This window comes from Hemitrygon akajei, chromosome 5, assembly GCF_048418815.1.
Source record: "Hemitrygon akajei chromosome 5, sHemAka1.3, whole genome shotgun sequence".
Lineage (NCBI taxonomy): Eukaryota > Metazoa > Chordata > Chondrichthyes > Myliobatiformes > Dasyatidae > Hemitrygon > Hemitrygon akajei.
In genome coordinates this window covers 114889262-114913750 of record NC_133128.1, presented here as the reverse complement: position 1 = coordinate 114913750, position 24489 = coordinate 114889262, and the positions used below count along the sequence as shown (strand labels likewise).

The following is a 24489-nucleotide window of genomic DNA, read 5'->3' as shown; positions in this document are numbered from 1 at the left end:
CGAAGAGCATGCATGTTCTCAGGCACAGAGTAAAATCTCTGTGAGGCAGGAGAGGCGTGCGCTCATGCGCCTTCAAAGCCCACGAAAGGTAGAGAAAGAAATAGAGTGGCCTGATCTTTATGATGGGGACCACTTACCTGAGGTGGACTCACCTGTTCAAGAATCTCCATCCACTCCAACACTTCCAGGAACCTACACCAGCTCAGGTCGTTTATCTGTCCCACCACGGAGATAGACTCCATAGCCTAATCGCTTCGGGCAAACGACTAACGAGGCAGAATAATCCTCTCACTTTACTGGAGTGTTCAGATAGTCTGCCCTGACCCCCATCGGATTCAGTGTTCTAATGTTGAAAACAATTCACAAAATGAGACTGTTCTTAAAAAGGAATTGGTGAAAAAACAAGAGGAAAACAAAGAGAGAACGAGACCATTAAAAACAAAGAGAAAGAAAATTATAATGTTGGCAATTCTTCTTTATGTTTATATAAAGAGCATAAATTATATGCTATGGGTAAAGTGAACTAATTCACTCAATTTTGGTGACTATAACTTCAGTGCGGTTCTACAGACAGGAAGTACATAGTTTTTTTTCCAAGACGGGGAGATGTAGTGGTATTAAAGAGTGTTATTCCTGAGCCACCCCCACATGGGAGGAGTTCACATACTGTACAAGCAGGGTTATCAATACAGTTCAGTTGATTATCCTGTAGGCTGGGGTCCTGGTGTGCTCTGCACTCTCCCTCAGTATCAAGCACAACAGTGATTGTGGAGAGGATGTTTTGTATAGTGGGGGAGTCTAGGATCAGAGGCCTCAGTCTAGAGAGACAAGGAGTTAATTTCTTTAGTCAGAGGGCGGTGATTCTGTAGAATTCATTGCCATAGACGGCTATGGAGGCCAGGTCATTGGGTATATTTAAAGTGGAAGTTGATAGATTCTTGGTTAGTAGGGTGTCAAAGTTTATGTGGAAAAGGCAAGAGAGTAGATTTGAGAGGCAAGATAAATCCGCTATGGTGGAATGGCGGAGCAGACTTGATGGGCTGAATTGCGTAATTCTGCTGCTACATATTATGGTCCTATGGTCCTAAAATGGGATTGCTCTGATAGCCAGCAGAGGCTTGAAGGGATGAATGGCCTCTGACATCAAAAGGAAATATAAAACCATCAGTTAAAATGGCATGGCCTTCACCTCACTGATGAATAGCAAGAGACACAGAACATTAAGTGAGGGCAGATGCTGCTGACTGGCATTTTTGACTCCCCAACATCGAGGAATCAAGGGATATGGGGAGAAGGCAGGAACGGGGTACTGATTGTGGATGATCAGCCATGATCACATTGAACGGTGGTGCTGGCTTGAAGGGCCGAATGGCCTACTCCTGCACCTACTGTCTATTGATATTTTTAAAAGGCATTGCCTTAAGAAGATGGCATCCATCATGATGGACCCCACCACACAAGGCATGGCCTCTTCTCATTACTGAAGACACACACTGAATGTTTTAGGAATGTTTCTTCTCTCCGCCATTAGATTTCTGAATGGGCTATGAACACTACATCACAGTTCCTCTTTTACACTATCACCCATGGCTGATTGGTAGGAGGCAGCGAGCAGGAATAAAATGATCCTTTTCTGATTGGTTGCCAGGAACTAGTGGGGTTCCACAGGGGTCAGTGTTGGGATCACTTCTTTTTACGCTGTATATAAATGATTTCGATGATGGAATAGCTGGCCTTGTTGCCAAGTTTGCAGATGATATGAAGATTGATGAAGGGGCAGGTAGTGTTGAGAAAACAGGTAGGATGCAGAAGGACTTGGACAGATTAGGAGAATGGGCAAGAGAGAGCGACAAATGAAATACAATGTTGGAAAATGCATGTCAACTTGTAGGTTGAGTCGGTGGTGAGGAAGGCAAATGCCATGTTAGCATTCATTTCAAGAAGTCCAGAATACAAGAGCAGGGAAGTGATGCTGAGGCTTTATAAAGCACTGGTGAGGTCTCACCTTGAGTATTGTGAACAGTTTTGGACCCCACAACTTAGAAAAGATGTACTGGCATTGGAGAGGGTCCAAATGAGGTTCACAGGGATGTTTCCAGGAATGAAATAGTTATCATACGAGGAACATTGATGGCTCTGGGTCTGTACTCGCTGGAATTCAGAAGGATAAGGAAGGATCTCATTGAAACCTTTCAAATGTTGAAAGGCCTAGACAGAGTAGTTCTGGAAAGGATGTTTCCCATGGTGGGAGAGTCTAGGACAAGAGGGCACAGACACAGGATAGAGGGGCGCCTTTCAAAACAGAAATGTGGAGAAATTCCTTTAGCCAAAGGGTGATGAATTTGTGGAATTTGTTGCCACATGCAGCTGTGGAGGCCAGGTCATTGGGTGTATTTAAGGTAGAGATTGATAGGTTCTTGACTGAACATGGCATCAAAGGTTACAGGGAGAAGGCCAGGAACTGGGGTTGAGGAGGAGATAGAAAAAAGCATCAGCGATGATTGAATGGCAGAGTAGACTCGATGGGCCAGATGGCCTAATTCTGCTATGTCTTATGGTCTTATGGAATGGAGGAACAGACTCGATGGGCCGAATAGCCTAATTCAGCCCCTAGATCTTACGGTCTTCTATTTTATTGTGGCCTGAGGCAATGGTCAGTAGTTGCTGATCAGATTTCTCAACGATCAATAAACCTATGAATTCATGAGAATGAACCTCAGTGTTTCGCTTCTGTTTTGCATTATTTATGTCTCATTGTAACATGGTAATTTTTAATGTATTGCACCGTACTGCTGATGTAGAACAACAGATTTCATGATGTGTGATTCTGATTTTCTCTCTCTCTCTTTCTTTCTCCAGATGAGCAGCTTGAGAACGGTTGAGTGAGGGGTCACTGCTGAAACCAGATACCCCAGGAAGAGGCACCGTCTTACCACAAGCTCAGGGAGCAGCAGCTGGAGAAAGCTCGGGGTGTGACGGCGACAGGTCCACTGGTGGGGGGGGGGGGGGAGGCTGGAGGTGGTAGAGATAGAGAGGTGCATGAAGGTCACAGTTTCTTCCTGAGGGGAGGGGGAGGATGGCGAATGGAAGAAAAGCAGTGAAGGAGAGGATGGAGAAAGCAGCTAAGGGGTTGGAGGGCAAGTGGGGGAGAGAGTCAGGAGGAGGGCAGTGAGGGCAGAGAATGAGGAGGCTGAGGTAGAGGGCAGGAGGAGGGTGAGAGAGTGAGCAGAAGGAAAGTGAGGAAGAGAGCCGATTGGGGAGGTGGATGAGGAAGAGTGTGGGAGGGAAGGTTAAAGGAGGAGGTGGCAAGGGTTAGGAGGAACAAGGGTGAGGAGGAAGGGTGTGAAGGCGCGAGGGAGAGGACTAATTTGTTTCTGCTCCCAGCCGTGAAGCAAGGGGATTTGACTCCAGTCCAGTGACATGGCCACAACAACTGGGGGAGCTGAGCTGTGGTTTAGTCCAGGCTGTAAACTGAGATCCACCCCTCACCCTCCCAGGTGAAGCTAAAAGACTGTCGGGCCACTACAAGTGGGCTGTTCTCTCGTGTGCCCCTGGGTAAGAGTCTGCAAATCTAAATCTGTACGGTAACTAGCCACCAGCCTGTTTCCTGAGTACTGTTTGCGGGATTATCATATGTTCACGGTATGGAGTTAGCGTTGCAGGGCCAATGATTTGGGTTCAATTCCTGCTGCTGTCCGTAAGGAATGAGTTTCATCCAGGTGCTCCGGTTTCCTAACACATTGCAAAGACGTTCGGCTTAGTAGGTAATAGGTCATACGGATATATTTAGGTGTTGGTCTAGGAGGGCCTGTTACTGTGACACATCTCTGAAATAAACAAAAATAAATACAACTGTCTTTCTAAATGCAGTACATTTGTTATGGAATCCCAAGGCTGTAATACTTAATACTTTATTGTCACCAAACAATTGATACTAGAGTGTATAATCATCACAGTGATATTTGTTTCTGCGCTTCGCGCTCCCTGAAGTACAAATCAAAGTAAATATAATAAAATTATATTCCTCAAAGAAGCACCATCAACTCTTAAAACTCAGTTAGATATTGACAGGGGTGTCCTTAGCACATCCTCAGAGTGCGTTGGTTGTTGACACAAATGATGGCTCGCAGTGTATGTTTCATGTGCTGTCCATGTGACAAATAAAGCTAATCTTTAATCTTTACCCTGCTGTTATAAGACGATTGAATGGTCCCCTAATATGAGAAGATGGTCGCTTGACCTCACAGTAGTTATAGAGCTCTTTGGCCCTTCCAGCCAGTGCAGATATCTGTTTTTCTACCTAGTTTCATTGACTTGCACCCGGACCAGAGCTCTCCATACCTCTCCCATCCATATCCAAACTTCTCTAAAGTGCCTTGTTATGACCTTGCGCTTTGTAGTCTCCCTGCACTGCACTTCCCCTGTAGCTGTTACACTTTATTCTGCATTGTTACTGTTTTCTCTTGTTCTACCTCAGTGCACTGTCTGTATGAACAGCATGCAAGGCCAGCTTTTCACTGTGACAATAACAAAACAATTCCAGTCAGTCAGGCATCAGAGGAAGTTTCTCAAGGGCGAGTCATTTCCCTTCGTGTTGCGGAGTTGAAGTAAAGAGTACTGCAGAGACTAGAGCAAACTTCTACTGATGTACCATGGATATTGTTCCATCCGGTGTGGAAGCTGCAATGCGCAGGGAGACCAGAGGCTGCAGGGGGTTGTAAACTCAGCCAACTCCATCTTCAACAGGCAGTGCCTCGGGAAGATATCATCCATTATGAAGGGCCCTCACCATCCGGGAAGTGGCCTCTTTTGATTACCACCATCGGGGAGGAGGTACAGGAGCCCGAAGGCCTACACTCAATGCTTTAGGAACACTTTCTTCACCTGCACCATCAAATTTCTGAACACTCTGTGATCCCATGAACAAATTCTACGACATATGTCAGTGATAATAACAAACATCTTTGCTCTGCCCGCCACAGAAAGGCAGGCTTTCCCGATGGCCACCCATTTTAATCCCACTTCCCATATTTCAGTTCAACTTCTCTACTGCCACAATGAGGCCCATCGCCATCTGAGGTGCAGAACCCCGTATTCTGTCTGGGTAGCCTGCAATCTGACAACGTGAACATTGAATTCTCTAACTTCTACTAATTTCTCCTCACTCCCCTTTCTCGTATTTTCTATTCCACTTTCCAGCTTCCCTCTCACACCCCCCCCCCCACCCCCGGTGCCCCTCCTCCTTCCCTTTCTCCCATGGTCCACTGTCTTATCCTATCAGATTCCTTCTTCTTTAGTCCCTTACCTCTTCCACCTATCCAATCCCAGCTTCTCATGTTATTCTTCCTCCCCCACCCAGACTCCAACCCCACATCTATCAGTTCAAAGTTCAAAGTAAATTTATTGTCAAAATACATATATGTCATCATAAACAACCCTGAGATTCATTTTCTTGCAGATATACTAAATTAATCTATAGAATAATAACTATAACAGAATCAATGAAAGACTGCACCAACTTGTGTTCAACAGTGTGCAAAAAACTATGCAAGTCAAAAGAAAGAAATAATAATAATAATAATAATAATAAATAAATCAGCAATAAGTAGTGAGAACATGAGATGAAGAGTCTTTGAAAGTGAATCCATAGGTTGTGGAGAAAGTGAAGTTGAGCATAGTTAACCCCTTTGGTTCAAAACCCTGATGGTTGAGGGGTAATAACTGTTCCTGAACCTGGTGGTGTGGGTCCTGAGGCTCCTGTACCTTCTTCCTGATGGCAACAGCGAGAAAAGAATATGGCCTGGATGGTAGGGGTCCCTGATGATGGATGCTGCTTTTCTGTGACAATGTTCTGTGTAGATGTGCTCAGGGTGGGGTGGGCTTTATTAGTGATGGACTGGTCCATATCCACTACTCTTCATAGGATTTTCCGTTCAAGGGCATTAGCGTTTCTATATCAGGCTGTGATGCAGCCAGTCAATATTCTCTCCACCACACAGCTATAGAAGTTTGTCAAAGTTTTAGGTGTCATGCTGAATCTTTGCAAACTCCAAAGGAAGATGTAGCGCTGCTTTGTAATTGCAATTATGCGCTGGGTCCAGGAGAGGTCCTCTGAAATGATAACATCAAAGAATTTAAAATTGCTGACCCTCTCCTCCTCCTCCTCCTCTGATGAGGACTGGCTCATGGACTTCTGTTTCCTCCTTCTGAAGTCAATAATCAAATCCTTGATCTTGCCAACCTCAAGTTAGAGGTTGTTGTTGTGACACCACTCAGCCAGATTTTCATTCTCCCTCCAATATGCTGATTTGTCCCCACCTTTGATTCAGCCTACGACAGTGGTGTCATCAGCAAACTTGAATAAAGCATTGCAGCTGTCCCTAGCCACACAGTCATAAGTGTAAAGCTTAAGACTTATGGGGAGAAGGCAGGAGAACATGGTTGAGAGGGATAATAAATCAGTTATGATGGAAATGGTGGAGCAGAGTAAATTCTCATCTTATATCTTATGCTCCTTAGTTTGGTTCCCCAGTGTAGGGAGGCAGAAGTTGACCAGGGGAACACCCTCATCTGCCTTGTTCTGGCTCCTGGCCAAAGTTCACAAATCCAGGCAGGGGACTGCCAGGGGTGTTGGTCGAGCTGATGCCGGCCCCTTGTTTGAGGGCATGTCTCTCCCTGGGTATACCTGGAGGGAGAGCAGTGACCACTGCCTCTCTGGAGGTCTTCCAGGACTCGGGGGCACCAGGGCTGTGGAGAGTCCTGACAAGGACAACTGTGCTTCTATCTGGATTTCAATTTTGCATATACTTTGATGACAATTGATATACAGTATTTAAAATTTGCAGTGATATAGAGTGAAGGTCCCTTTACACCTTCCCATTACTCATCCTTGAATTTAGATGTGGAGTGACGCTCTAAACTGTCCCATCACTCAGTCCCAGGAGAGAAGGGTTAGACTGATATTCCGATCTCCGAATCCACAGACACATCCCACCTCGACTATTAGGTTGAGTAGGCCCTCACTGACGTTGGTGATGTTGTCAGTGGGACCTGGGCTGTGAGCAGGTATAAGCCATGGCTCCAGTAGAAGGCAGCAGAGACATTGCACCCCGTGTCTGTAAGCTGTGGCTGCAGCCCGGCCCCTTCCTTGTGAGGGTGCTGGAGCAGGGGTTAATACCAGGGTATTTAAATCAGTGGTGGGGGGTTTAGAGGGATAATTGTTATGACTAGTTGGAATACTAAGATACAAGATTTACTTGAGAGAGAGGTAAAATCTGAAAGCAAGGATGTAATGCTGAGGTCAGATCACTATTGGAATATTGTAAACAGTTTTGTGCCCCTTATCTGAGAAAAGATGTGTTGGCATTGGAGAAGGTCCAGAGGAAATTTTAAATAATGATCCAGAGAATGAAAGGGTTAATGTATATGGATCATTTGATGCCTCTGGGGCTGTACTAGAAGAATGGGGGGGGGGGGAGGGGGGTCTCATTGAAACTGATCAAATATTGAAAGGCCTAGATAGAGTGGATGTACAGAGGATGTTTTCTGCAGTGAGGGAGTCTAGGACCAGAGTCACAGACTCAGAGTAAAGAAGGACATCCTTTTAGAACAGAGATGAGGAGGAATTTCTTCAGCCAGAGGATAGCGACTCTGTGGAATTCATTGTCAAAGACAGCTGTGGAGGCTAAGGGTGTTAAATATTATGGGGGGAAGGCAGGGGAATGGGGTTATGAGTGAAAATAAATCAGCCCAGCCACGAGGGAATGGCGCAGCAGACTCGATGAGTTGCATGGCCTAACTCTGTCTCATGGTCCCTTACGGAAACGTAGAGACCAAGGGAAAAATTTTATTAACATGCAAGGGTTGTGAAAGATATTTCCAGTACACAAGTGTAAAGGAGAATGAAATAATTATTAACTTGGAACCGATGCAGCACAAAAACACAATAAGCATAAAGATCACATAAAAAACACAATAAATATAAATACAAAAGACAACTTATATGTTAGATCAATTAAATGTATATAAGGTGACTGTCAGAAAATTATAAAGTGGTGGTTGTGGAGGGTGCAGAGGGGTGGAGGTGTTGATCTGCCTTACTGCTTGGGGAAAGTAACTGTGTTTGATCTGGTGGTTCTGGGGTGGATGCTACATAGCCTCCTCCCTGGCAGGAGTGGGACAAACATACATGAGCAGGGTGGTAGGATCCTTCATGATATTCCTGGCCTTTTTCCAGCACCTGTACATTTGTTCTTGATGGCGGGTCAGCTGGTGCCAGTGATGTTTTGCACGAGTTTTAACCACTTGTTTTAGAGCCTTCCGGTCTGCCACAGTGCAGTTTCCATGTGATGCAGTAACGCAGCTTGTTAGGATGCTTTCTACTGCACACTCACAGGACGTGAGCATAGATGTGCATTGGCCGGCTCTCTTCAGCATCCTCAGAAAGTAACGGCATTGGTGAGCTTTCCTGAAGGTGAAGGATGTGTACTGGGAACAAGAGGTTGTGTGTTATCTGCACTCCCAGGAGTCTGAAACTGCTTGCAGTTTCCACTGATGTGAAGTTCTCCTGAAGTCGATAACCATCTCCTTTGTCATTGAGGAAGAGGTTCTTTGCCTGGCATTGGTTCTCAAGCTCTTCCACCTCCTCTCTGTAGGTCGCCTCATGATTGTTGGTGATGTCATTGGCAAACTTGACAATGTGATTACTGTCCATTCGTGTACGGGCAGAGTGTACAACAGTGGGTGCAGCACACGGTGGGGGGTGGGGGGTGGAACGATGGGGAGTTCAGTTTAGTCAGGGTGTTGCACTGAGTGTAGGATTTGGGACATTATGTTACAGTTGTACAGGTCAGCAAGGCCACAAGAGCTGAGTTAGGCCATTTGCAGTGCTCGAAGTTTTGGTCACCCTGTTTATAGGAAAGATATGGTTAAACAGGAAATAGTTGACCTTAGAGGTTATCCAGGCTAGGTCTTTATTCCTCAGATTGAATGAGAATGAGGCAAGATATTACAGAAATGTTTAAAATTATGATAGAGATAGATTCTCACAGCCTTTTCTCCAGTGTAGGGGTGTCCAAAACCAGAGGGCAAAGGTTTAGGATGAAAGGGAAAGATTTAAACGGGACCTGCAGGCCAACTTTTCACACAGAGGGTGGTGAGTATTTGGAATGAGATGTCAGAGGAAGTGATTGAGGCAGGTACATTAAGAAGCACTTGGTTAGGTAAATGGAGGGGCAGGGTTTAGAGCGAAATTGCCAATAGCAGCGTGGTCAGCATAGACTGGCTGGGCCAAATGGCCTGTATCCTTGCTGTATTGTTCTATGACTCCATAACTCAAAGTTGACATGCAAGTTAATAGGGTTGTCAAAAGATGGATGGTGTGATGGCCTTCCTTAGTTGGGGACTGAGTTCAAGAGCTATGTGGTAATATTGCAGTTCTATAAAACTCTTGTTAGGTCACACTTGGAGTATTGTATTCAGTTCTGCTCGCCTCATTTTATAGGAAGGATGTGGAGGCTATAGAGAGGGTACTGAGATTTATCAGGAATATGCCTGGATTAGGGAACTTGTTTTATGAGGATAGGTTGAGTGAGTTAGAGATGTTCTCTTTGGAACGAAGGAGGATGAGAGATCACTTGATACAAGTGTACAAGAGGCATTGATCAAGGATAACCAGACTTTTTACCAGGGAGGAAATAGGCGACCATGATGGTCTATAATTATAGAGGGTGATGCACCATCAATAACTCTCGGAGACGGGAGGCGAACGATAGACTTTTATTAGCAGCAAGAGACCACCACACAACATCCTGGAGACTGAGGGAGGAGCAGTGCCTCCAATCACCTTTATACAGGGGTCTGTGGGAGGAGCCACAGGAGCAGTCAGCAGAGGGGCATGTCCAGACAGGTATACATAGTTTACCACAGGGGAAAGGCAAGTACTTTATCGAGAGAGTGGTGGGTGCATGGAACACCCTGCCAAGAGTAGTGATGGAGGCAGACACATGAATAATAGAAAAATGGAGGGTTAGATTGATTGAAATGTTGGCACATGGTGGGCCAAAGGGCCTGTAATATACTGTACTCCTCTATGTTCTATATTAACCAGATGGGCACAGAAGTGTTTGTAAAGGAACTTAATAGGAGATGGGATGAGAGGCAGGGATGTGAACCTTGAGCTGACAGGCAGGAGGTTAAGTACCGGCCCAACACAGTCTTTGTTTCGTACAGTTAGGAGAGCAACTGCCTCAGAACTCCACCGAACCTGATTCAATCTGGACCTCCGGTGCTGTCTGTGTGGAGATAGTATACAGCAACTCCTTTGTGGGGGATTCCTGAGGCTGTAATATCACCTCTGAGTTACTCCTCTAAGAAGAACTCAAGTTTGTTATTTACTGATATCTCTAAGCGCATTTTCAGGTTGCGTTGGTTGTTAATGCAAACAATGCATTTCACTGATAAATAAATAAATCTGAGCCCCACAGACAGCTTTGAATGTTCTGATCAAGGCACCTCAAGATGCTGGAAGAACGGACCACTAGGTTCAATGTCAGCTTCTAACTCCAGCCTCAGGTGCTGTAAGCACATCGCTTTACAGTGCTGTATAACATAGGAGCTGAAATAGGTCACTGGAGTCTGCTCCGTTACTCCATTGTGGCTGACTTATCCCTCTCAACCCCATTCTCCTCTGACACTCTAACCAAGAACCTATCAACCTCCACTTTAAATAGATTTCATGACAGCCATTTGTGGTAATGATTCACCACCCTCTGGTGAAAAGGATTCCTCCTAATCTCTGCTCTAAATGGGCATCCCTCTATTCTGAGGCTCTGCCCTCTGGTCGTACACTCTCTCACTGTAGGAAATATCCTCTCCACATCCACTCTGTCTAGGCCTTTCAATATTCAAGTTTTCAATGAGATGCCCTTCCCCTTCTTCTAACTTCCAGTAAGTGAAGGCCCAGAACCATCGACTCCAGCCCCAGTGCCAAATGTTAAGAATGGGGTTTGATTCCCACTGTTGTCGCTAAGAGTTTGCATGTTCGCCCCTTGACTGTGGGTGTGCAATTCTGGTGTTGGAAGCATGACCACACTTACAGGTACATCCTCGCTGATTTGATTTGACACCAACAATATATTTCACTGCACGCTTCCATGTATGTACGACAAACAAAGCTAATCTTCACAAGAAAAGTGGAGGGATATGTAGGAGGGAAGGATTTAGGTTGATCTTAGAGTAGGTTAAAGGTCAGCACAACATCATGGGCTGAGGTGCCTGTACTGTTCAATGTAAAAATAATGGGGGGGGGGGGTGCAGGGATGTGGGAAATGGTATTGGTTTGTGGGCTGAATGGATTCCTATGATGGAGGGACACACGGTTCATGGGCAGTGAACTGGATACATTATCTCTGAACAGTGTGTTTCAAACTGATGGGAGAAGAGAGGCGATTGGCTTAATTTGACATCATGGTTAGCACAGACATGTGGGTTGAATGGCCTGTTCCTTTGTTGTTTTGTGTTCCAGGAGAAAGAATTCATAGACATGGCTGAGTTGTACGTGGACCCCCACAATCACATTGTGTGGACACCATAAACAGGCTGAAAATTGATTCCCAGATGGGGAGGAGCCACCTCGCAAAGTCTAACCCTACGTCCCATAGTGAGAGGTGGAAATAGGAAAGCACTCAGGTTAAGCTGTAGAGGACAATCCCCTGTACAGTGGATTATAGGAACATTGATGAACTCCACAGGAACTGATGGCCACTAGGAGCTAAATGCCCAAGATAAGACAAGACGGGGAGGAGTCAACGCAGGGGTTAAGGACCATGTTTATCCTTAAATTTCTTCAGCAATTTCACTGTGAATTCCAAAGGTTTGGATCTCAGCAGCTCAAGGTATGACAGTGGAGGAGGCACCATCAATATCGAGGGTAAAATCATGAAGGGCAAATAGGGTGAATATGCGCAGTCTGTTTGCCAGGGTTGGGGAGGGAAGGATACCGTTAAAGATGGTGTAAGTTATGGAAGATGATGTGATGTATGCAGAGGCTCATGGGAGTGTAGGTAAAGTTAGAGATAGTTAGGTGATTTTTTTTAAATACGGAGAATGGTGTGTGTATGGAACACCCTGCCTGGTGCGGTGGTAGAGGCAGATGCATTAGGGGCATTAAAGAGATTTATAGATAGACTGATGGATGATAGAAAAATATGAGAAGGAAGGATTAGACTGAATTTAGGGTAAAAGATGGGCATAACACTGTGGGCCGATGCGCCTGTACTTTGATGTACTGTTCTATGTTCTAAAAATGAAGGGCACCAGTTTAAGGCAAGAAGGGAAACATTTAATGGGAACCCAAGGGGCAAAGGTTTCACCCAGAGAGTGGTCAGAAGATGGAATGATCAGCCAGAGGAAGTGGTTGAGTCAGATTCATTAATAACATTTGAAAACTGTGTGGACTAGTACATAGGTTGAAAAGGTTCAGAGAATTATGGACAGACAGATGGGAATCTTAGTTGACATGGACCTGTTGAGCTGAAGGTCCTTTTTATGAGCTGTGAAACTCTGACTTTGAGAAACCAAGAGATAAAGCAGCGAGATTTAGGTCGGCCTGGTAATGTAGCGGTTAGTGTAATGCTATTATGATGCCTGTGACCTGGGCTCAATTCCGTCGCTGTCTGTAAGGAGGTAGTATGTTCTCCCCATGACTGCATGGGTTTCCCTGGGTGCTCCAGTTTCCTCCACATTCCAAAATAAACGTACGGGTTAGTCAGTGAGTTGTGGACGTGCTGCGTTGGCACTGAAAGTATGGCGACACTTGCGGGCTGCCCCCAGCACCTCCTTGGACTGTGGTTTCTGACACTAATGACACATTTCATGGCAGGTTTTGATTATTCGATGTACTTGTAACAAATAAAGCCGATCTTTAGTTAGGACACAGGAGTGATGGGGATGGCGAAGACAGAAGAACTAGACAAGGAGATTGGTGTATAGGAGATTAACAGAACCCTGTTGTTGCATGGGCACTGATGAGAAGTACAGGCTGTGGTGAGGTCCCAGGGAACTGTTCGCAGGTGGGGGCAGACACGGAAAGATCCAAGTGTCAGACAGAGACTATACGTAGAAACAACAGCCTCACAAAGAAATTTATTGACAAAATTATCAAAAATACAGGCTTTGCAACACAACATTTAAATCACATAGCAAATATACTTTAAAATAAATACAACGCAGCCTCAGTGTAACTGACTGTCCTGTACAGGTATCTGGAGAGGCAGGCGGATTCTCTCATCTCCATTTCAGGGAGACCGAGGGGGATTGGGCGGCAATACAAATGGCCTCTTTAAAAACTTTAAACTTCTTTGAATGTGTGGCTCAGAACGCTAAGCTGTTCAGTTAATGTGATGGGGAGGTGGGCTGGGAATTGAATGAGAAACTTGTGTTAGAACTCAGTCTGTTCCAAAGTGTCTCTGCATGTGTGTGCTAATTTGCGTGCACCTACAATTGCACGCGTCTCTGTGCACATGTGCGGATCTTGTGCGTCTGCGAGTATATATGTGTGTGTCTGTTTGTCTGTACGTGTGTTTGTGTGTTTGTCTTTCACCACCATTAACTGGCCAAGCCCCATTATCCCACATGAAGAGTTGGGGAGAAAGGGGAGCAGAGGGAGGGGGTTGTGGGGAGGAGAGAGAGAGAGAGCAACTGGCTGATAGGGGGCGGGAGCCAGTTGCCAAGAAATGGGAATGGAAAGAAGTGTGTGTGGGGAAGGCCATGGTTGACACACTACCTACCTACCTACACTGCTGAAAGGCCTGATCAATGAACCCAGGTCACAGGCAAAAAGTCCCAGCACAGAGGAGATATCAATATTGAATTTAAAAGGAAACAAGGGGAGGGTGAAGAAGGGGGAAATGAGTCGTCAGAAGTAGAGACATTCAGCATAGGGAGTGCAGTTCAGCAAATGTGGATGGGGGTCTCTGCTCCCAGTATTCAAGGGATATCAGAATTAGACAGATGAGTACATCTGTCCAGGGGAGATGATCCAGCCATTTAGTAAGAGGTACTGTCATCTTCCCTGCCTTTCGGGTGGGGGTGGCATCGAGTCCAGAGACAGCGGGGTGGAAGTAGCTGAGTGTTCAAAGGGAGGAGCACTCTGCCCTTGACAGCTGTGCCACAGCCCGGGTTGCACACTCCGCGGTCCCTCGTCCACGACATTGCTCACCTCCCAGCACCGGCTCCTATCTGCGGCGTACAGAACTGTGAGCGAAACACAGCGCACCCCACCAGGGAGGGGAGAATAGCTTCCTCTGTAGTGGAGGCAGTGGACTGAGAGGGCAGTGCTGGAAATAAGATTCAGAACGAGTGGGCAACTGACACCTTTCCTGCTCCTCCCTCTACATCTCCAGTGATACATCGACCTCGCATTCATCTCCTAAAGGAAAACACAGAGGCCACCCACCTCCCCACTCTCCGAGATTGAGGTTCGGTAGGGTGAGTGGACAATGATTTAGATAGGGAGCAGCCCTTTCACTGGGAAAACTGAGGTCCTTTCCACAGAGAGTGTGGAGTCTGTGGAAAATGGGATTAAGTGCAGGAACTCTGGTCTGTACAGTGAAAGGTGAATTCATAAAAGGAACGTGAAGGACAATGAGAAAGTGGGAAGTGGGCAGACATCACATTAACTCTGGTGAAATAAAAGTGACAAACATCAGCACTCTTCAGTAAAATCCAGCTCCACCTCTTTGTCACCACCTGTGAAGGACAGATTCATCAGTGGGAGACCTGAGTCATTCCTGGCAGGAGATAATAACCTCCAAGGGTCGTCCAAGCCTCCTGTAACTCACTGGGCAGGAGGAGGGCAAAGTGCCCTTGTGGGAGAGTCCACCCCAGAAATGGGACAAATTGCCACGGGACATGCTGCAGTCCTTCTGTGCACTGAAGGGCAACAAACTCACCTGCCCAGAAGGTAAGTGCCCCGTTTTCGTAGACGTGGCGGGGGAGTCAACCCCACCCTTTGCAAGTGTTGGATTTATATACCTCCCTCCTCTCTCACTTCCCCCGCAGACCCACCCACCACACCAAGTCCAGTTTCCTTTCAGTCTATTCGGGTACTTGGTGGACGGTGATTTTCAGGGCCACTCCAAACATTTCCTCCCAGTATTCGCGGATCCAGGACACAAGGCTGCTGAGCAGCTCCACGCACTCTGCTCGCAGGTGCCACGCGCTCTCCGTGCGACTCACCTGGTGAGGAGGAGAACGACACAAACCGTCAGGGCATCTGAAATTTGCTGTTTTGCATCAACAGTACAGTGCAATAGGACATACAGTTAGTGAACACTTCATTATGTATAGTTTTTCATAAATTCTATTGAATTTCCTGTAAATGCCTGATATAAAATGGATCTCAAGATAGTATATGGGTTCAGTGGTTGTTCAGACCAAACATCAGAATGGGGATGAAACGCGATCTAAGTGACTTTAACCATGAAATGATCGTTGGTGCCAGATGGGGTGGTTTGAGTATCTCAGAAACTGCTGATCTCTTGGGACTTTCATGCACAACAGTCTCTAGAGTTTACAGAGAGTGGTGTGGGAGAAGAATAAATATCCAATGAGCAGCAGTTCTGTGGGCAAAAATGTCTCGTTAATGAGACATTTCCTCTTCCCTTCTCCCTTGGGCAGAAGATGCAGGAGTTTGAAAGTCCAGATGACCAGATTCACGAACAGCTTCATCACCTCTTTAACATCCGCTTCCCAGTGGTGCTCAAACCCTTAACTCTATCTCTTCTATTACCGTCACTCTGGCATTTCTTTCTACGTTTGAAGTGCTCCAAGCATAGCTGCTCACTGTAACGTGGCACATGCGTGTTCAGCTTTTGACTGTAATTGCATTCAGTTCTGGTTGCCTCATTGTAGGAAGGATGTGGAAACTTTAGAGAGGGTGCAGAAGGGATGAACTAGGAGGCTACATGGATTAGGAAGCATGTCTGAGGTTGATGAGCTGGGATGAGAGGCGACTTGATAGAGGTGTACAAGGTAATGAGACGTAGATAGGAGTGACTTTTTCCAAGGGGTGGCAATGGCTAATATGAGAGGGAGTAATTTATAAGGTGATTGGAGGAAGTTTTAAGAGGATGCTGCAGGCAGTCTTTGATTACTTTTTTAAAAGCAGAGTGTGGTGGGTGTGTGGAACGCGCTGTCAAGGGTGGTGGTAGAGGGACACTGGAGCGACTTTTAGTTTGGCACATGAATGAAAGAAAAAAGGAGAGATATTAGGGAGGGAAGAGGTAGATTGTTCTTGGAGTAGGTTAAAAGATCGGTACAACATCGTGGGCAGATGGTCCTGTTCTGTCCTCTAATGCTGTATTCTACTCACTATATACACACGTGCACACTCACATACACACAAGAAACTCTACAGATGCTGGAAATCCAGAGCAACACACACAAAATGCTGGAGGAACTCAGCAGATCAGGCAGCATCTGTGGAAAGGAGTAAAGCGTTGGCGTTCTGGACCGAGACCCTTCATGAGGATTGGAAAGGCAGGGAGCAGAAGCCAGAATAAGAAGGCTGGGGAGGGGAAGCAGTGCCAGCTGGCGGTTGATAGGTGAAGCCAGGTGAAGGGGAAGGTGGTGGCGTGGAGGAGAGGAGGATGAAGCAACAAGTTAGGCTGCATCGTCATATATGAGAGTAGCAAACCAAAGATGTACCTCGTGGTAGATGTTGAGCCGGACATCGTGCGGGACAGACTTGTAGAGGCTGATTGAGCTGATGTTGCTGATGGGCTGCGACTCCTTGATGAGGATCTCGCTTGGCGGAGGACTGGCCACCTCGCTGGTCACCTTCTTCCACTGGTGGTCCTCTGTCAGCAGGTGCAGCGTGGATGAAGTAGCGAGCACAGTGACCGGGGAAAGGACGTCATCTGTAAACAGGGCACAGAGGGAGGGAAGTGTATGAGGGTTAAAGGGAACTGCTTATAGTTATTTATAATGACAATCAAGGACACATACTCAGTGGTCACTTTGTTATGTACACCACTAAACCAGCTCATTACTGCAAATATCCAATTAGCCAACCATGTGGCAACAATTCAGCGCATAAAAGCATGCAGACATGGTCAAGAGGTTCAGCTGTTGTTCAGACCAAACATCAAAATAGGGAAGAAATGTGATCTAAGTGAGTTTGACCATGGAATAATTGTTGGCACCAGATGGGGTGGTGTGAGCAACTGAAACTGCTGATAACCTGGGATTTTCAAGCACAACAGTCTCTAAATTTTACAAAGAATAGTGCAAAAAAAATCCAGTGAGCACCAGTGGCGAAAACAACTTGTCAATGAGAGAGATCAGAGGAGAACGGCCAGACTGGTTCAAGCTGACAGGAAGGTGACAGTAACTCAAATAATTACCCATTACCAGCAAGTCAAGTCAACTTTTATTGTCATTTCGACCATAACTGCTGGTACAGTGGATAGGAAAAATGAGACAACGTTTTTCAGGACCATGGTGTTACATGACACAGTACAAAAAACTAGACTTGAACTACGTAATAAAAAAAAAGCACAGAGAAAGCTATACTAGACTACAGACCGACACTGGACTGCATAAAGTGCACAAAAACAGTGCAGGCATTACAATAAATAATAAAGAGGACAGTAGGGCAAGGTGTCCATCCAGGCTTCGGGTATTGAGGAGTCTGATAGCTTGGGGGAAGAAACTGTTACACAGTCTGGTTGTGAGAGCCCAAATGCTTCGGTGCCCTTTCCCAGACGGCAGGAGGGAGAAGAGATTGTATGAGGGGTGCATAGGGTCCTTCATAATGCTGTTTCCTTTGCGGATGGTGTGCAGAAGAGCATCTCTGAATGCATAACACGTTGAACCTTGAAGTTGATGGACTACAGCAGTACAAGGCCATGAAAGTCCATTCAGTGGCCATTCTTTTGGTTATAGGAGATGTCTAGTAAAGTGGCTACTGGGCGTATATACAGAAAGGTGCCAGGAAAAAGCTGCACTATCATCAAGGATCCCACCCACCCTGCTCATGGACTGTCTGTCCCACTCCCATAGGGAGTCTACATAGCATCCATGCCAGGATCACCACACCAGACTCAAAAAAACAGTTACTTCCTCTAAACTGTCAGGCTGATCAACACCTCCACCCATCAGCTCTCCCCACCACCTCTGCTTTACTATTTCCTGTCAGTCACTCTTGTACCTAGTGCCACTTAGACTGATTGTATGCACATTATGTATATCTGCTCATGTTACATATTTATGTTTTTTTGGGGTTTTGTATGCTTGTTGTACTTACTGTATTTTTCTTTTACACTTGCTTACTAAAGAATGATAAGTTTCAAAATTGTTTATTGAAAATAAGGGCCATTTGGCCCATCTAGGACTCACTAGCTCATAGCAGAGCAATCCCCACCATCAAATTTTTATTTCTTTGGAACTTTATCTTAAGTGCTCAGCAAGTCTGTGATTCTTTTGCTATTTATCTCCCAGCATGCCTTTGGAGTGTGGGAGGAAACCAGAACGCCTGAAGGTAAAACCACAGGGTCACAGGGAGAACATGCAAACTCCACAAAGAGGTCAGGATCGAATCCAGGTCATCGGAACTGTGAGGCAGCACCAACAAGCCACCTCAACTTATGTTGTTCTGCCATTCAAAAGAAGCTGGAAGCAAGGGTAGTTTGGGGTCCGATACTGAGATTGATAACAGCTAGTAGCCAATGCCCCAAAGTTTCTTCCCCCACCTCCATATCAACACTCCCAATCCCAATCCACTGGTTTCCGGATCAGTGATTTAGAGTCATACAGCATGACGACAACTCATTCATGTTGATCAGGACACTCTCTAAACCAGTCTCATTTGCCTACATTTAGCCCATATACCTCTAAACCTTTCCTATCCAGGTCTAAATGTCTTTAAAATGTCTCTTCAATCTGGAAAAATGATAAGTAATTCACTTTGATAGGACAAATTTGAAGGATTAGTACAGGATCCTTAGAAGTATGAAGGAAGAGAGGGATCTTGAAGCCCACCTCCATAGACCCCTCGAAGCTGCCGCACTGTCTGATAGGATAAGGCGGAGTGTGGTGTGTTGAGCTTCATTAGTCACAGAGGACTGAGTTCAAGAGCCGTAAGATAATGTTGCAGCTCTCTAAAGCTGCAGTTAGAGCACATTTCGAACATCATGTTCAGTACTGATGACCGAATTATCGGAAGGATGTGGAAGCTTTAGTGAGGGTGCAGAAGAGGTTTACCAGGATGTTGCCTGGATTAGAGGAAAGGTTGAGTGGGTTAGGGCTTTTTCCTCTTTGAAAAGGAGGATGAGAGGTGACTTGACAGAGGTGGACAAGACAAGAGGCATAGAGTAGACAGCCAGAGATTTTTCCCAGGGCAGAAATGGCCAACAAGAGGGGCGTAATTTTAAGGTGATTGGAAGGAAGTATGGGGTGGTATGTCAGAGGTGAGTTCTTTACATAGAGAGTGGTGGGTGTGTGGAAAACCCTGCCAGGGTTGATGGTAGAGGCAGATATTTTTGGGGCACTTAGCAGACTCTTAGATAGGCACATGGATGAAAGAAAGATGAAGGTCTATGTGGGAGGGAAGGGTTAGCCTGATCTTCAAGATCAAGTTTAAGTCTATTGTCATCTGACTGTACATACATACAACCAAACAAAACTACATACCCCTAGACCACAGTGCACCCACAATACATATATCATGCACAGCACATAAAACAAAATATTGTCACAAATAAGTTAATAAAATATAATTCAAAATACATGTGAATTGTGCAGCACAGGTAAACAGTAAACAACACAGGAAACAGCTCTCTGTTCTAGTGACGAGACCTCAGTGGTGGCAAGTTACTTATTAGTCTAAGAGTAGCCTAAGAACTTAGACTAGGTTAAAGGGTTAGCACGACATTGTGGGCCGAAGGGTCTCTACTGTGCTGTTCTGTTCTATGTTCTTAAATGTTATTGTACTTGCATTAACCACTTCCTCTGGCAGTTTGTTTCATAAATACACACTAACTTTAACCTTACTAATCAAGAATACCTCCAGAAGATCACTTCCAAGTCTCCTACACTCCAAGAAATAAGAGTCTACCCTGTTCAGCTTCTCCCTATAACTCACGTTCTCCAATACTGGCAACACTTAAAGTGGTTGTTGATAGATTCCTGATTAGTAAGGGCATCACAGGTTACCGGGAGAAGGCAGGAGAATAGTGTTGAAAGAAATAACAAATCAGCCACAATGGAACGGTAGAGCAGACTTGATGAGCCAAATGTTTATGGTTTTATGGTCTAAACATTCTTGTAATTTTTTTGCACTTCCCAGTTTGATGATGCCTTCCCTAGACCTCACAATCTACCTCGTTATGACCTTGCACTTTATGGTCCCCAGCACTGCACTTTCTTTGTAACTGTAGCATTCTATTCTGCACCCTTTTTGTACCACCTCAGTGTACTGTTGTGATGAAATTATCTGCATGGCATGTAACATAAAGCTTTCCAATGAGCTAGTGCAATCACTTGAGTCGAGTATATTGTTCTGCTGAGCGATTGTCTATTGGTGGGTCCTTAGGTGGTTGCAGAGGCCAATCCAGGATCCACCTATATGGGCAACATTTCCAACGTACCTTGGTACATGCGAGAATAATGAACTGAGTTAACAGTTTCAAAAGGCGATCACCCCAAGGACTTATCATCTGTACCAGATGGGTAGAGTCTGCAGAACTTTACCTTGAATCAAGTACACCAGCACATACAGGTAATTGGGGCGTTTGCCGTCTGATGAAGGGACCTCGGAATGCTCCTGGATTAGGGGCCTGGAAGAACACAGCAATATCAGGACCAAAGCAGACAAAATGAAAGTAAAATGATCTGTAGAGAACAACTCTTTGCATTGACCAGCCATGGCCAAGAAGGCTTGCCAACATCGCTACTTCCTCAGAAGGCCAAGGAAATTCAGTGGCCCTATTGACCCTCACCAATTTTTACAGATGTACTAGACATCCTATCCAGTTGCACCACAGCATGGTATGGCAACTGCAAGAAACTTCAGAGAGATGTCAACACAAACCAACCTCTTCAACTGACACTCCTGACGCTTCCTGCTGCCTCAGTAAAGCAGCCAGCAAGATCAAGGACCAGAAGGCCGTAAGATACATAAGCAGAGTTAGGCCATTCAGCACAATGAGTCTGCTCTGCTATTGCATCATTGCTGATTTAGTATCCCTCTCAACCCCATTCTCCTGACTTTGCCCTGTAGCTAACCCTTCCCTCCCATATAGCCCTCCATTTTTTCTTACATCCATGTGTCTATTTGAGCCTCTAAAATGTCCCTAATGAATCTGCCTTTATCACCACCCCCAGCAGTGCCTTCCATGTACTTACCACTCACTGTAAAAAAAACTACTTCTGAATCCCTCCACTATGTTCCTCCAATCAACTTAAAATGCATGTTTCTATGTACTTACCACTCACTGTAAAAAAAACTACTTCTGAATCCCTCCACTATGTTCCTCCAATCAACTTAAAATGCATGTTTCTATGTACTTACCACTCACTGTAAAAAAAACTACTTCTGAATCCCTCCACTATGTTCCTCCAATCAACTTAAAATGCATGTTTCTATGTACTTACCACTCACTGTAAAAAAAACTACTTCTGAATCCCTCCACTATGTTCCTCCAATCAACTTAAAATGCATGTTTCTATGTACTTACCACTCACTGTAAAAAAAACTACTTCTGAATCCCTCCACTATGTTCCTCCAATCAACTTAAAATGCATGTTTCTATGTACTTACCACTCACTGTAAAAAAAACTACTTCTGAATCCCTCCACTATGTTCCTCCAATCAACTTAAAATGCATGTTTCTATGTACTTACCACTCACTGTAAAAAAAACTACTTCTGAATCCCTCCACTATGTTCCTCCAATCAACTTAAAATGCATGTTTCTATGTACTTACCACTCACTGTAAAAAAAACTACTTCTGAATCCCTCCACTATGTTCCTCCAATCAACTTAAAATGCATGTTTCTATGTACTTACCACTCACTGCGTCTCAATATCACCAAGACCAAGGAGATGGTGGTAGACTTTAGGAGATCTAGGCCTCATATGGAGCCAGTGATCATTAATGGAGAATGTGTGGAGCAGGTTAAGACCTACAAGTATCTGGGAGTACAGTTAGACGAGAAGCTAGACTGGACTGCCAACACAGATGCCTTGTGCAGGAAGGCACAGAGGCGACTGTACTTCCTAAGAAGGTTGGCGTCATTCAATGTCTGTGGTGAGATGCTGAAGATGTTCTATAGGTCAGTTGTGGAGAGCGCCCTCTTCTTTGTGGTGGCGTGTTGGGGAGGAAGCATTAAGAAGAGGGACGCCTCACGTCTTAATAAGCTGGTAAGGAAGGCGGGCTCTGTCGTGGGCAAAGTACTGGAGAGTTTAACATCGGTAGCTGAGCGAAGGGCGCTGAGTAGGCTACGGTCAATTATGGATAACTCTGAACATCCTCTACATAGCACCATCCAGAGACAGAGAAGCAGTTTCAGCGACAGGTTACTATCGATGCAATGCTCCTCAGACAGGATGAAGAGGTCAATACTCCCCAATGCCATTAGGCTTTACAATTCTACCGCCAGGACTTAAGAACTTTTTAAAAGCTATTATTAATGCTTTTGAGATAGTGATTTAGATGCATATCATATTTTTTTACTGAGTTGAGTATTGTATGTAATTAGTTTTGCTACAACAAGTGTATGGGACATTGGAAAAAAGTTGGAATTTCCCCATGGGGATGAATAAAGTATCTATCTATCTATCTGTAAAAAAAACTACTTCTGAATCCCTTCACTATGTTCCTCCAATCAACTTAAAATGCATGTTTCTATGTGTAACGTGCTGTAAGGTTTCACTGCTAATGTAATGGCTTCTCTGTAATGTTTCACTGCTAAGGTAATGGTCTCTCTGTAGCAGCAATGTTTGGGTTATGATTAGAGATAACGGGGCTTTGGAATGTGTGCTATCCAATAAGAGGGATGTCGTTCTTTCTTGTGGGTCTGGGATTTCGCATTTCTTTTGTCGGGGAGAGTTGACGAGAGAAGATAGGAATGGAGAGAGTTGGTAGACCGCTGGACGAGTGGACTTGGAGCGAGGGTCCGAGGGTCGGCTACGCTCGGAGGAGGTCGACAGGGAACAATGGACGAAGCATGAGCTCCAACGTTGCGCATTAGACTGTTTAATGAGAATGGGCCCTTTAACCACATTGTCAAACTAAGAATTATAAACCTCAATCGTTTAATCACATATTGTGTACTGTTTGTTATTTCATGGTACTGACTCATATCGCGCAGCATCTACCCAAACAAGATTTAAGTTTGGCCGGGCAGCGGCTGTCTTCCCCTACATTAGGCTGCTAGCCGAACTGAGAGCTACACATGTATTAGCCACTTCCATCCTGGGAAAAAAATGCTGGCTGCCCAACACATCCAGGGTACCCCCAGCACAATCCTTGGATTGTGTTAGTTGCCTTCACAAACGACACATTTCACTATGTTGCAATACAAGTGACAAAGCTGTTGCATCTTTATCATAAGGCATGTTCTCTAATTCAGGCAACATCTTGCTAAATCTCCTCTGCACCCTCAACTTCTTTCTGAAAATGAGGTGACCAGAATGGCAACAGGGAGAAGGCAAAGAGTGGGGTTAAATCAGCCATGATCAAATGGCGGAGCAGACTCGATAGGTCGAATGGCCTCATTCTGCTTCCATGTCCTATGGTCTTAACCCTTTTCTCATCTCCCTACAAGAGAGTCCAGTTTACACATGGATTTTAGTTTACAAGTGTGATGCTCTCAGCGGTTCTTCGATTATTAGGATAAAGCTTTCTTAACCCTTACCAGAGTTTGTGCTGTGGGTCCATTCGGGTGAAGGAGATGGACTGCAGCTTGCTGACTGGCGTTAATTCCCGAACCATGTCTGTGAATAAAACCAGCAGATTTTAGGAAGGTGAGTCGTGGCATCATGACTGCGAGCAGGTATTCCTGCTCATTCTAACGGCCCAAAGCAGTTAGTCATGATTTTACAGCAAAGAATTGAGCCCTTCAGCCTATCTAGTCTATACTGAACTGTTATTTTGGCCAGAGCCTTCCACACCCCTCCCTACTTATCCAAACTTTCTTACATGCTAAAATCAAACCTGCATCCCCTCCTTGTCTCCTCCATGCTGATTACAGATGAGAAGATTTCACCCAAGCCATTTCCTACATCTACTGACCCAGAATCAGGTCTATTATCACTGTCTTACATGACCTGAAATGGCTCATTGTGGGAATAGTAGTGTCATGACATAAAGTCACAATAAATTGCAAAATAAATAGAACATAGAACAGTACAGGCCATTCAGCCCATAATGTCATGCTGACCTATGGTATATAAACCTACTCCATGATCAATCTAACCCTTCCCTC

At 45.2% G+C, this 24489-nt stretch overlaps 1 protein-coding gene across 5 annotated transcripts in view; it reads right to left on the bottom strand.

Annotated features, from left to right (window-relative positions):
• Positions 1-13117: 13117 nt before the first annotated feature.
• Positions 13118-24489, bottom strand: part of stk11ip (serine/threonine kinase 11 interacting protein) — a 141325-nt gene continuing 129953 nt past the window's right edge. For all 5 annotated transcript variants that reach the window (XM_073046236.1, XM_073046240.1, XM_073046239.1 and 2 more), the window contains exons 23-26: positions 23920-23998; positions 20752-20837; positions 16708-16919; positions 13118-15237 (exon numbers count right to left, since the gene is read on the bottom strand). In XM_073046236.1, coding sequence (XP_072902337.1) covers positions 15097-15237; positions 16708-16919; positions 20752-20837; positions 23920-23998 — 518 coding nt within the window. In that variant the 3' untranslated portion in view covers positions 13118-15096. The remainder of the gene's footprint in view (positions 15238-16707; positions 16920-20751; positions 20838-23919; positions 23999-24489) is intronic.